Below are 12,971 nucleotides of genomic sequence, written 5' to 3' on the forward strand. Positions count from 1 at the left end.
TCTCTCTATCTATCTCTCCTTCTCTGCCCCTCTCTCTCTCTCTCTCTCTCTTCTCTCTTCTCTCTCCTTCTCTGCCCCTCTCTCTCTCTCTCTCTCCTCTCTATCTCATCTCTCTCTCTTCTCTCTCTCTCCTCTCTCTCTCTCTCTCTCTCTATCGATCTTCCTTCTCTGCCCCTCTCTTCTCCTCTCTATCTCCTCCTCTTTCTTCTTCCCCCTCTCTGCCCCTCTCTCTCTCTCTCCTCTCCTCTGCACCTCTCTCTCTCCATCTCTCTCCTTCTCTGCCCCCTCTCTCCTCTCTCTCTCTCTCTCTCTCTCTCTCTCTCTCTCTTCTCTCTCTCTCTCTCCTTCTCTGCCCCTCTCTCTCTCTCTCTCCTCTCTCTCTCTCTCTCTTCCTTCTCTGCCTCTCTCTCTCTCTCCCTTCTCTGCCTCTCTCTCTCTCGCTCTCTCTCTCTCTATCTATCTCTCCTTCTCTGCCCCTCTCTCTCTCTCTCTATCTATCTATCTCTCCCTCTCTGCCCCTCTCTCTCTTATCTCTGCCCCTCTCTCTCTTCTCTATCTCTATCTCTCTCTCCCTCTATCGCTCCCTCTCTATCGCTCCCTCTCTGCCCCTCTCTCTCTATCTCTCCCTCTCTGCCCCTCTCTCTCTCTATCTCTCCCTCTCTGCCCCTATCTCTCTCTCCGTAGGGAGTGCTGCATATCCACCTGGTGGAGGCCAGTAACCTGATAGCCAAGGATAACTTCATGGGGGGCATGGTGAAGGGGAAGAGTGACCCCTACGTCAAGATCAGGGTCGGGGGAGTCACCTTCCGCAGCCACACCATCAAAGAGAACCTCAACCCCTACTGGAACGAACTCTACGAGGTACAAAGAGCACGGTGACCAGAAAATATTGAGCAACTGGATGTCGGAAATATTTCCGTTTTAGATTAAATGAGGTTCTGGACACAGCGGATCTATGCTGTCATACAGTAAACAATAATGATTGCATTTAATGAATGTGGAATTTAGACTCTGGGAGACATTAAGCACATGTTGTGTTGGGCTTCCTCAGATCATACTAACCCAGCTGCCTGGTCAGGAGATCCAGTTTGAGCTGTTTGATAAAGATCTGGACCAGGATGACTTCTTGGGCAGGTGAGGATCTAACCAGACGACATGTTGCCCCAAAACGACTCAGAGCCAGATGAAATACATGAATGCATTGTGTTACAGGTTCAAGTTGAACCTGCGAGACATCATCAGCTCACAGTTCACTGATGAGGTAACGTCTAACGGTTCACCATAAATGACTGTTTTTATGACAGATTTAGCTGTGTTTGCTACAGTGGTAGAGCTATGCCTCCAACAATATGTGTGTCATACAGTATTGCAATGATACTCTCATAGTCTGATAGTGCTGGTCTGGTAATCTGTGGTAATGGTAATCTGTTTCTATCACAGTGGTACACTCTGAATGACGTGAAGTCAGGTCGGGTTCACCTGATCATGGAGTGGCTCCCCAGGCTCTCAGAGTCCGCCAGACTAGACCAGGTTAGCTCTCTCTCTGTCTCGCTCTCTCTGTCTCGCTCTCTCTGTCTCGCTCTCTCTGTCTCGCTCTCTAACTCTCTCTCTCTGTCTCTCTGTCTCTCTGTCTCTGTGTGTGTGTGCTCTACCAGTGTCTGGTCCTAACTGTGTATTATAATTCTGAACCCTCCAGATCCTTCAGTTCCAGGCTGAGCAGCAGTACCAGAACAAGGCAGTGCCGTCGGCTGCTGTGCTGTTTGTGTATGTGGAGAGAGCCCACAGCCTGCCGGTGAGACCAGGGGCCCGCTGCCCTGCTGTGTGCTCTCATGCTGCTGCAGTTGTTGTCCTGTGACCTATATGTAGTCTACAATACTTCCTCAGTGTTTATATACAACAAGACTGCTTTTGGTTTTGGTACTACATTATGGCCTTACATTATTGGTTTGTACATTTGTTATGTATGTACATTTGGCGACGTAGATTCTGCCGCAGTCCTTTCATTTCTTTTATACACTCATCTTTTTTTCTCTTTTTTTTCTCCATGTTCACAGTTGAAGAAGAACGGAAAAGAGCCAAAAGTGGGGGCGGAGATTCTGCTGAAGGCCATGTCATACAAGACCAAGGTAACACTTCCTCTTTAAGTCTTGTTGACTCCTGGTCTATTTGCATACTGGTAATGCTTACTAGAGAAACCAAAGTATGGACAATTTATTTGTATCTTTTTTGGTTTCTCCATCCATCTCTTTTTCCAAGGTGTGCGAGCGCTCTACGTCTCCTCGGTGGGATGAAGCTTTCCACTTCCTGGTTCGTGACCCTAAAGAGGAACTCCTTATAGTGAAGGTGAGAAGAAAGGGTCCGCAAAGGGTTGAAAAGTACACATTTGTTTTTCTGTTTGAACGGGGCCTAAGAGGGCTGATAACCATACAGAGATGATACCTATTGAAAGCCATTTTAATGGACCCAGTCAACGCTGGGAGAATGACTGGTGACCTTGGGAGTGATGGTGGACAACGGGAGTATGGGACTTCATGTTACCTCTGATCATTGGAAGAGTGCATGTGTTCATGTTTTTCTATCCTTCTGTACTATAGTTGTCCCACAGCTGGGGCCAGGCCCTGGGCACGGTGGTACTACCACTGAGAGAGGTTCTGTCAGAGCAGGGCCTGGTGCTGGACCGATGGCTGAGTCTGGACGGGGCCCTCCCTGAGAGCCAGATACTACTGAGGGCCACACTCAAGGTAAACTCCAAGTAAACAGACACTCTGTGCACCAGACTCACCACTGTCCAGACCTGGGTTCAAATAGTATTTGTTTTTCTCTCAAATGCGTTATCTGTGCTAGATTGAGCTTGTCTGGCACAACGGAACCAATGGAACAGTCCCTAAAGTTTAAAATCTGGCATTTCAGACAGGCTCAATTAAACACTCAAAAGTATTTGAAAGAAAACATACTATTTGAACCCATGTCTGACTCATACACCCACTCTCTATACCAAACAAACTCAGCACTGTCACATGATTTTCATACTCAGAGACTCACAAACTCCCCACTTGTCCCATGACTATTCCTCCAAAACAACACGATTGCATGAATGATCCAGTTCAGACAGTGCCCCTAAGGCATTGTCTATGATTGCATTTGCTCTGAACCCCCTCTTTCTTACATTAGCGTCATCATGTGAGCTCTTAATACCTTCTATCCTGATAATCATTTTACTGTCGCACGTCTCTTACTCATAAATGTCATATTTGATCTGTTTTTCTAACGCGTGTCGAGACCGTGTGTGAAATTATTATTATTCTCATTTTTTTTAATGGAATAAACTGAAGCTTGAAATTTGAGAGGAATATTAAATGGCCTTTTGTCTTGCAGATCTTGGACACCCAGCTGGCAGTGTGTCGCAGTGATGGTACTAGGGAGGGCAGTGAGGACAGAGACCATGTCATTCACAGACGGGACACTGAACCAAACCTACGACACAGATCACCGCTCTCTCAACTGTGAGTCATCCCAAAGCTCACACGGACATCAATGTCCCATTGTTTTTCCGGTCACATTACAGTATAGTACAGTGAGGACTTAGGAATCATGTCCAGAGGGCCAGCATGGCACATGTTGTTTTTCTCTGTACTGTACTTCATAGAAAGAAATACCACTTTTCTGTAGTTTAAAAAGGATCATGTATCTGTAATCAAACATCATAATTAGGGCCAGGAGTGGGACCTGAACTTGTGACCTGGCCAGGAAAAACTCTGGGCCTAGTCGTGATGAAGGAATGAGTACATTTTATAATCCATGTAAACTGTAACCGTGGGAGATTCTCAATTGGGCAAAAAGTCGGTCTTGGCCTCGACTCCTCCGGCCTCCTCTCCTCCGTGACCCGGAAACCATTAAGTGGTCACCATATGAAGGAGCTGTGTCAATTCGTTAATAGGCGAACGGAGGAGTTTGCTCCTCTCCTCGGTTGCCGCCTCCGGCATAGGATACTGAGGTGTATGCTACAGGAGTCCTACTGCAAGAGGTTGGACATTTGCCACAAACCCTTTGAAAGTCAAAGTAGAAAACAATACACATTTTAGAAACGATATGCTACTCATCCTTTTATCTATAAAATGTCTTGCGCAACTACCTACATTTTGTTTGTATCATTTTACATAGATTTTGTGATTCCTCCTCTGTAAACGTCATTTGCCAGAGTTTTTTTATTTCATAAAAGCGCATTTGTTTCCACATTTCCTCCCCTCGCCTCCTCCCCTCGATTACCTTTGACTTTTTTCAAAAGGATGCGAGGAGAGGACGGAGGAGAGGACGCGAGGAGTCGAGCAAAACCAATTGAGATTCTCCCCCTGTCTACCTGTGTCTCCTCGCTCAGAGGTGATCAGAGCCCCGGCCAGGTGAAGCTGCAAATTGGCTACTCAATAGAGGAGAACCGGCTGTTCATCACCGTCCTTTCCTGCAGGTTTGTCCCAAACTACAATACCCACAATGCACTATGTATCACTATACCTTGCCTGCAGGTCTGTCCTGAACCACACTGGCACGGACCGACTGGCTGGTGGTGTATAGTCACTAGACCTATAAACTTAATTTTCTATCTATGTTGTATGTTGTGTGCATTTAATTTTTTATGTATTTAATAATGTATTTATAATGTATTTATGAATGAAGCCATTATTTTATTGTATTTGAATGAATGAATGCATAAATCAACTTAAAAGAGGGGGGGAAAGCTAGCCCCAATGTATATGCTAAGGAAAATAATCCTGCAGCAACAGGAAATTGTGAATTATTATGTGGATTATAATTCATGGACATTTTTATAGGACAATGATACATTTTTTTTGTAAGGGAAATTACCAACATCAGAAGCTTTTTAAAATCTCAAATACACTACAAGTTTAACATGTCCTGCATTGCAGGGAAGTTCTCCTGCAACAGGGGGATCAAATTAAGATCCTACATCTGTATGGAGCCAGTGAACATTGTGCTGTACAGTGTCCACATGCAGTTAGTCACCCGGTTTGTTCTCTGTTTGCCTTTAGGGGCCTGCCAGCTTGTGGGTCTGCTAAGGACGGGTCCGACCCCTATGTCTCCTTCATCCTTCTGCCAGACAAGAACAGGATCACCAAGAGAAAGACCAACACCAAGAAAAGAGACCTCAATCCTGAGTTCAATGAGAGGTGAGACAGAAGGGGACATCGGGAGACAAAGGGAATGTGTAGGGACAGGAGTTTTCCTGACCATGTTTATTTTTAATTTGACCTTTTAACTAGGCAAGTCACTTAAGAACAACTTCTTATTTTCAATGACGGCCTAGGAACTTGTTCAGGGGCAAAATGACAGATTTTTACCTTGTCAGCTCGGGGATTCAATCTTGCAACCTTTCGCTTACAAGTCCAATGCTCTAACCACTAGGCTACCAGCTGCCCCAGACTTACCTTAACTAGGGCCCAGAGTTATTCCTGCTGTCTTTGTGTAATAGTATCTGGTACTGTTTGCATTTTTGTCTGAAGTCCTAACTCTATAAATGGATAAAGATTTTTTTAAGTCCTCATCAATCTACACACAATAACCCATAATGACAAAGCGAATAGTTTAAAAAAAATGTTTTTCGCAAATATATTAAATACAAAAAACAAACCTTTATTTACATAAATATTTACTATGAGACTCGAAATTGAGCTCAGGTGCATCCTGCTTCCATTGATTATCTTTGAGATGTTTCTACAACTTGATTGGAGTCCACCTGTGGTAAATACAATTGATTGGAATATGATTTGGAAAGGCACACACCTGTCTATATAAGGTCCCACAGTTGACAGTGCATGTCAGAGAAAAAACCAAGCCATGAGGTCGAAGGAATTTTCCATAGAGCCCCGAGACAGGATTGTGACGAGGAACAGATCTGGGGAAGGGTACCAACAGATGTCTGCAGCATTGAAGGCCCCCAAGAACACAGTTGCTTCCATCGTTCTTAAATGGAAGAAGCAAGCTTTTCTTCGAGCTGGCTACCCGGCCAAACTGAGCAATCAACGGTAAAAGGGCCTTGGTCAGGAGGGTGACCAAGAACCCGATGGTCACTCTGACAGAGCTCCAGAGTTCCTCTGTGGAGATGGGAGAACCTTCCAGAAGGACAACCATCTCTGCAGCACTCTACCAATCAGACCTGTATGGTAGAGCCAGACGGAAGCCACTCATCAGTAAAAGGCACATGACAGCCCGCTCGGAGTTTGCCAAAAGGCACCTAAAGGACTCAGATCATGAGAAAAAAATATTCTCTGGTATGATGAAACCAAGATTGAACTCTTTGGCCTGAATGCCAAGTATCACGCCTGAATGCCAAGGACCTCAGACTTTCCGAAGGCACTGTATATCAAACTAGCAGCTCCACAGTAGGGAGTTATGTACTATCCCTGTATCTGCCAGGGATAGGACATATTCTATGCCTTTTCCTTTTTCTGTGTGTGCAGGTTTGACTTCGACTTCTCTCTGGAGGAGTCCATGCAAAGAAGACTGGACCTGACTGTCAAAAACAACGTCTCCTTCATGAGCCGGGAGAGAGAGCTCATTGGAAAGGTAAGCTACTGTAGGCTATCTAATGATCTCTGTCCTGGTTTATAAGCACATTTTTTGAGATGACCTCTGACCTGTGTTTTTTTGTTGTTGTTGTGTTTTAGTTACAGCTGGATTTGGATCAGATGGACCTGAAGAGTGGCAATGCACAATGGTAGGTGCCATCCCATGTGTTACCTCTTCTATATTCATTCATGTACAGTCCATATTACCTTGATTGATAAGCTACCTATCTGTTACTGTTTCAGGTACGATTTGGTAGAGGAGACCAATTAGATGAGAGGATGGCCTCGCTTTCCCACAGTGCAATATTCCTTTTACTATCACTTCTTCAGTTTGTTTTATATTATTATTCAGCTTATGAGCCCTGGGGCCACCACTGAAGAATTGCTTACATTGCATATCATCCCAACAATACCCCAATTCATCTGTAAATTGAATTCCTCCAATCAATGACAGAGTTGGTCTGTGTTACTACTGTGCTATGAAGGCTCTGAATAGAGAGTTCCTCATTCCAGAGTCATGAGAGCATTTTATTTAAGATCGTTTGGCTGAATAGATATTTGATATGAAAGCAACTATGAAATATACACTGAGTGCACAAAACATGAAGAATACCTTCCAACTATTGAGTTGCAACCCCCATTTTTCCCTCAGAACAGCCTAAATTTGTCAGGGGCATGGACTAGAAGGTGTTGAAAGAGTTCCACAGGGATGCTGGCCCAGGTTGACTTTGATGCTGGATGTGTTTTGGGTGGTGGACCATTCTTGATACACACGGGAAACTGTTGAGTGGGAAAACCCAGCGGCATCACACTCCTTGACACAAACCGGTGCGCCTGGCACCTACTATCATACCCCGTTCAAAGGAAATGAAATATTTTTCTTGCCCATTCACCCTCTGAATGGCACACATAAACAATCCATGTCTCAATTGTCTTAAGGCTTTAATGTCCCCTTCATGTACACTGAATGAAGTGGATTTAACAAGTGACATCAATATGGGATCATAGCTTTCAGCTGGATTCACCTGGTCAGTCTGTGAAGGAAAGAGCGGGTGTCCTTCATGTTTTGTACACTCAGTGTATGTTACCAAAGCACTTAAATTGTATTAAGTCACAAAAGGCATTTAGCTTCAATCACATTGATGTTTTTAATGTCTCTTTTAATGTTTGATTATGCATTTTTTATCAACCCCAGAGCACCACAAAAAAACAGCAAAACTCCGGAGCGGTTTCAACTTTTAAGTGTTTAGAGTTGTTCTACACGGTTAAGTTATTATCTACTCAAAAAAGGAATTGTTCTCAAGAGTCATTTTTAATTTTTTTCATTTGTTTTTAAGTGGTTTCATTCCAAAGATATCAACAACTTAACGTGATGACTTTACGTACCATCATGGATGTTTACAATCCAAATGAAAGGATTACTGATTCCTGAAATGATTCTTTTAGGGATGCTTTAAAGAAACTATGTTTTAACTCATCAATTCCTTCTATTATCCTGTTTTTATAGGTTACATTTTTGCCTTATGTATTCCAATACTTGTGCACAATTGGTTTAACTAATGATTATATGTTCATTCTGTCCCAAATGAAGACGTTTTAATCATATATATTTGAGGGTTGATTTTATAATTCAGGAGAAGTATTTACGAAATGACCCAGAACATCACATTTGCCAGTGAAAATGTTACACATTCTAGCTTTACAGTATTGCAATATCCGAATCACTGTGCTTTTCTTCGATCAAGAGAACGTTGTAGCTATATAATTCATGTGTGTTCACATTCCAAGGCAGCATTGTGTTGTATACAGTATGTTTGTGTGTAATTGTATGTGTTTGTAGTGCCAATAGTGACCTGGGGTCTGCTATAAGTCAGTCAATCAGAGTCATGTTACAAGTTGTTTGTTATAAAACACTTAGTCTTAGATAAAAGACCCTGAAAGATCCCTGAGGGATGGTTTCCTAGACACAGATGAATCCTATCCTATACTAAGAAGCATGTTCAATGGAGATTCCATGGAGAGTGCTGTTTTTGTCCAGGACTAAGGCTTAATTTGTGTCCAGGACACCGGCTCTGAACGAAGCAGGCAAATTATTTGGCAAGGAAATTCCCTTCCCTCTGCTGTCATCTCACTGCTAAGGCTTGAAAATGTTATGAAATGTTTGTAGGCAATATAAAGATGTAGGGGGGGGGGGAGAGACGGAGAGAAAAATGGAGACAAAAGGGAGAGAGACGAAGAGAAAGACGACGGAGAGAGACGGGGAGAAAGAGTGCTGCTTTAACACATTTGCCTAATCACTGAATGTCTGTGTCGTAGTTGTTTCATTAAATGTTTGCACTTGCTGTAAAATGTTTTAACTGATTTCTACTTAAAAAAACAAAAAAAACATCTATAATCAAGATGATTCCAATCTTCCCTCCACTTCGTACTCACCTCTTTTGTGAAACAATGTCTTTGTCCCAAATGGCACCCTTAATTCCCTATATACTGCATTGCTTTGACCAGAGCCCTTAACGCCTCGATCACACCGACAGCGGCATTACATTTTGGGACACCTGAAGTACATTCATTTCTAATGGAAGTCTTGTAAGCGTTTGTGTTGCAGAGACAGTTGCAGTGCGCTCTGTGTGGTGCAACATGGTGTATTTATCCAACGTACGGGTCAAATTGTATGCATAGACGGCTTGACAGAAATGGTAGCAGAAGGTGAATGTTGAACTTTTGTTGCACACAATAGCCAGATGATGCTGCACACTATTTTGTGCAATGGCGCTGTTGTAGTGATCCTAGGCTAGGCGTACGGGACTAAGGGTGCCATTTGTGATCCACCCGATGTCTCATAAGATTAGAGGGTTCCACAAGGGTTCTTTGGCTGTCCCCATAGGAGAACACAAAGTGGTTATACCTGGAAACAAAAAGTGTTCTTCAAGGGGTTCTCCTTTGGGAACAGCCAAAGAACCCTCAGGTTCTAGATAGCACCTTTTTTTCTAAGAATGTATAGACCTTGTAGACTAAACTGAAGACTTACTGGCTTTTGGACTGTCATGCTCAGTTCAAGTGCTGTCATAATAAAGACATTGTTATACATGGTGCATGTGATGTACTGTATGTGCATTGTTGGTGCCGTAGTCATGATTTAATGAACTTCCATTAGCTAAACACCAGGTGGCATTAAAGTGCTGACATAAACTCTCCAATCTACCGAACTGTAGCTAGGCTTTGCTCAATTTACTGCTTCGCCTCAAACACACCAACAGAAGTACATTCATTTCCAATGGAACGTTGCGTTTGCTTTGCAGCATTGCGTTGCAGAGACAGTTGCGGTGCGTTCTGTGTGGTGCGTATTTGAGCATATGCCTCAAATTGTATGTGTAGACGGCTTGACATAAATAGTAGCAGAAGGTGAATGTTGAAGTTTTGTTGCACACATATCCAGATGATTCCGCATACCATTTTTGAGGAATAAAACTGTCGGTGTGATCCAGGCGTATAATGTGTACGAGTAGAGCGCGATAGGCAGTGTGATTGATAAGTCAACGCATCAATAGGGAGAGTAACTCCACCAAGGGCGGGACAATAGCAAAAAGCCTGCTTCTGGGTGGAAGCACATAGAAGAGTCTTCTAGACCGAACCACACAACCATCTGGATCGTACAACAATAATGAATGCAAAGGCATCGTAGCCAAGAAAGTTCAGTCTAGCAACCAATAAGTCGCTATTTGGGTGGGTTGAAACATATATTATTGAAAGACGATTTTACAGAAATAGATGGAGATGGATTGGCCTGGTAAATCGGAAACCATTCTTTGGAACAGAAGACAATTGTTACTTTTGAGGTGAGGTTCAGTTTTAGAGTAAAATACAGATGAGAGTTCTCTACAAATGCAAAAGTATACGTGTTTATTTTATTTGAAATGAGACCGCATGGAACTGGTGTGGTGTAAACGTTTGATTTAAACTGGAACTTTTGGAACAGAAGTGGCTGATTTTGTAATAACGCACTGGTGCATTTTGGAGGAACGCAGGGAGTTTTCGCACTTTTGGAAAAACTCTGAAAGAACGCTCGGAAGAGGGAACTTTATTTACTCTACTATAAGGATACAGTACTACTTTTAACCATGGGGAATATTGAAAGTGTGGATGGACAGTCGGACAATATGAAGCATCATATGATGCCAATGAAAGTGCCCATGCCTGACCAGTCGGAGTTGGAGGAGAGATTTGCTTTAGTTTTGGTAAGTGACTGCAGCCTCAGAGACATGTTTGAATTGAAATGGCTACTTGGTTTGGTTTACTTTACCAAGCTCCAGATTGTCACAGAGAGAGAGAGAGACGTATGGAACTTCTGAAGCGCACAATTAACATAAAATAAAACATTAGGCTACTCACAGATCTGTCATGCTGAAATGATACGCGCTACAGAACATATTACCTACCATATGATTAGGAGTAGGCCTGTGTGAATATTCCGTTTGTTTTTAATTAGTAGCCCATAGTTTCACCGTTTGATTCGGTGAAACAGCTCAACAACAGCTCATGGATTCACACAGGCAACATTTATATGTTATTTTTTCCTTTGTGATGATATTCCTTATATGCATCACAGTTGGCCAATAAGCCCAAAACAGGTTTCTAACAACCGTAGAATTAACCATGATCAAAACACAAATGCTTAAACAAGACAATACATATGTCTGACAGTACACTCTGATGCCGTTTACAGTAAGACAATTGGTCAGTTTATATTGTCTCGTGTGTACTTCTTGTGGAAAGCAAGATGTTATCATCATAAGAGTGAGCGAAATGAACCTATCCCACTTTTACATTCTTCTTCTCCTGTAATGCTGGAGTTGCTGGTATTCTATATCAGCCGAACCGTTCTGTCCCACCCCCACACCTATCTGTTTCTCCCACTAGTTCCTTCGGTTCTTTTGTTTAAAAAAAAAAAAGTCAACTCGAGGCTTTGGGCTAATTTACCGAAGTCCAGTAGCTTGTTCAAGATTTGGCTCGTTTTCAGAGTGCAATTTCACTTTCATTATCAAACGTTTAATGACACGTATAGTAAAAATTCCCAATGGACTACACATTTTTTTTAGTTTCAAGTTTAGCCATAGTCGCATTTAGGTAATTCCATGACAGATTCCGACGACAACATTTTCTGAATTCCCCTAAAACTCCCACACCGGGGAGATCGTAAAAGAGGAACCACCCCCTCTCCTCTATTGCCCCCCCTTCATCATCTTTGAATGCCGTCCCGCTTCACAGGCTTGAGTTGCGCTGGGGCTTTGTGACGCTGTGCACACAGTCAACACCCACTTTATCCATTGATCAACAGCTGAAGTGTCAAGCGTGTCTGTCATCCTAAATCAAGAGGCCAAGAAGATACTTTCTTTGTGCACAATACTGATGCGCAGTTATGGGCCAAAGTGATCAACAATTTAAAGTTGGTGGGCTCGGTTTTTATTATTTGAAATGCCTTTGATTCTAAAACAAGTTGGTTCTGAATGGATTGGTACAAATCGTCTCTGTATTGTAAATAATTCAATAATGGGCTTTGGGCCTTTATGGTTTATACTACATTTTATAATGGCTGTATCACAACCGGCGGTGATTGGAGTCCCAAAGGGCGGTGCACAATTGGCCCAGCGTCGTCCTGGTTAGGGTTTTGGCCGGGGTAGGCCTTCATTGTAAATAAGAATTTGTTCTTAACTGACTTGCCTAGTTAAATAAAATGTGCAGTAAATATATATTTGTAAATAAACACTTTCATCATTTTAAGAAAGCTTATTGCGACAATAAACACTATTGGAAAAATGAAATATCACATTTACATAAGTATTCAGACCCTTTACTCAGTACTTTGTTCAAGCACCTTTGGCAGTAATTACAGCATAGAGTCTTCTTCGTATGATGCTACAAGCTTGGCACACCTGTATTTGTGGAGTTTCTCCCATTCTTCTCTACAGATCCTCCTGAACTCTGTCAGGTTGGAAGGGGAGTGTCGCTGCACAGCTATTTTCAGGCCTCTCCAGAGATTTTCAATCAGGTTTAAGTCTGGGCTCTGGCTGGGTCACTCAAGGACATTCAGAGATTAGTCCTGAAGCCACTCCTGCGTTGTCTTGGCTGTGTGCTTAGGGTTGTTGTCCTGTTGGAAGGTGAACCTTCACCCCAGTCTGAGGTCATGAGCACTCTGGAGCAGGTTTTCATCAAGGATCTCTCTGTACTTTGCTCTGGTTTTTATTTTAGTATTTATTTAACTTGGCAAGTTAGTTAAGAACAAATTCTTATTTTCAATGACGGCCTAGGAACAGTGGGTTAACTGCCTTGTTCAGGGGCAGAACGACAGATTTCTACCTTGTCAGTTCGGGGATTCGATCTTGCAACCTTTCG

General features: G+C 42.8%; 2 protein-coding genes across 8 annotated transcripts in view; both read left to right on the top strand.

The window, feature by feature from the left end:
* Positions 1–9,673, top strand: part of LOC109868994 (extended synaptotagmin-1) — a 27,747-nt gene extending 18,074 nt beyond the window's left edge. Inside the window, exons 18-31 of one of the 2 annotated variants that reach the window (XM_031803757.1) lie at positions 685–861; positions 1,052–1,134; positions 1,213–1,261; positions 1,441–1,530; positions 1,697–1,792; positions 2,055–2,126; positions 2,257–2,343; positions 2,595–2,741; positions 3,376–3,503; positions 4,286–4,462; positions 5,046–5,183; positions 6,474–6,579; positions 6,681–6,730; positions 6,825–9,673. In XM_031803757.1, coding sequence (XP_031659617.1) covers positions 685–861; positions 1,052–1,134; positions 1,213–1,261; positions 1,441–1,530; positions 1,697–1,792; positions 2,055–2,126; positions 2,257–2,343; positions 2,595–2,741; positions 3,376–3,503; positions 4,286–4,462; positions 5,046–5,183; positions 6,474–6,579; positions 6,681–6,730; positions 6,825–6,852 — 1,428 coding nt within the window. In that variant the 3' untranslated portion in view covers positions 6,853–9,673. The remainder of the gene's footprint in view (positions 1–684; positions 862–1,051; positions 1,135–1,212; positions 1,262–1,440; positions 1,531–1,696; positions 1,793–2,054; positions 2,127–2,256; positions 2,344–2,594; positions 2,742–3,375; positions 3,504–4,285; positions 4,463–5,045; positions 5,184–6,473; positions 6,580–6,680; positions 6,731–6,824) is intronic. The other variant, XM_020458797.2, reaches the window with a different exon arrangement.
* A 511-nt stretch (positions 9,674–10,184) lies between these two features.
* Positions 10,185–12,971, top strand: part of LOC109869448 (formin-like protein 3) — a 53,450-nt gene continuing 50,663 nt past the window's right edge. For 3 of the 6 annotated variants that reach the window (XM_020459620.2, XM_020459619.2, XM_031803760.1), the window contains exon 1: positions 10,200–10,816. In XM_020459620.2, the coding sequence (XP_020315209.1) occupies positions 10,700–10,816 (117 nt within the window). In that variant the 5' untranslated portion in view covers positions 10,200–10,699. Of the gene's footprint in view, positions 10,817–12,971 lie in introns of all 6 variants that reach the window. The other 3 variants (XM_020459617.2, XM_020459621.2, XM_020459618.2) reach the window with 2 other exon arrangements.

This window comes from Oncorhynchus kisutch, linkage group LG24, assembly GCF_002021735.2.
Source record: "Oncorhynchus kisutch isolate 150728-3 linkage group LG24, Okis_V2, whole genome shotgun sequence".
In the NCBI taxonomy this organism is placed as follows: domain Eukaryota; kingdom Metazoa; phylum Chordata; class Actinopteri; order Salmoniformes; family Salmonidae; genus Oncorhynchus; species Oncorhynchus kisutch.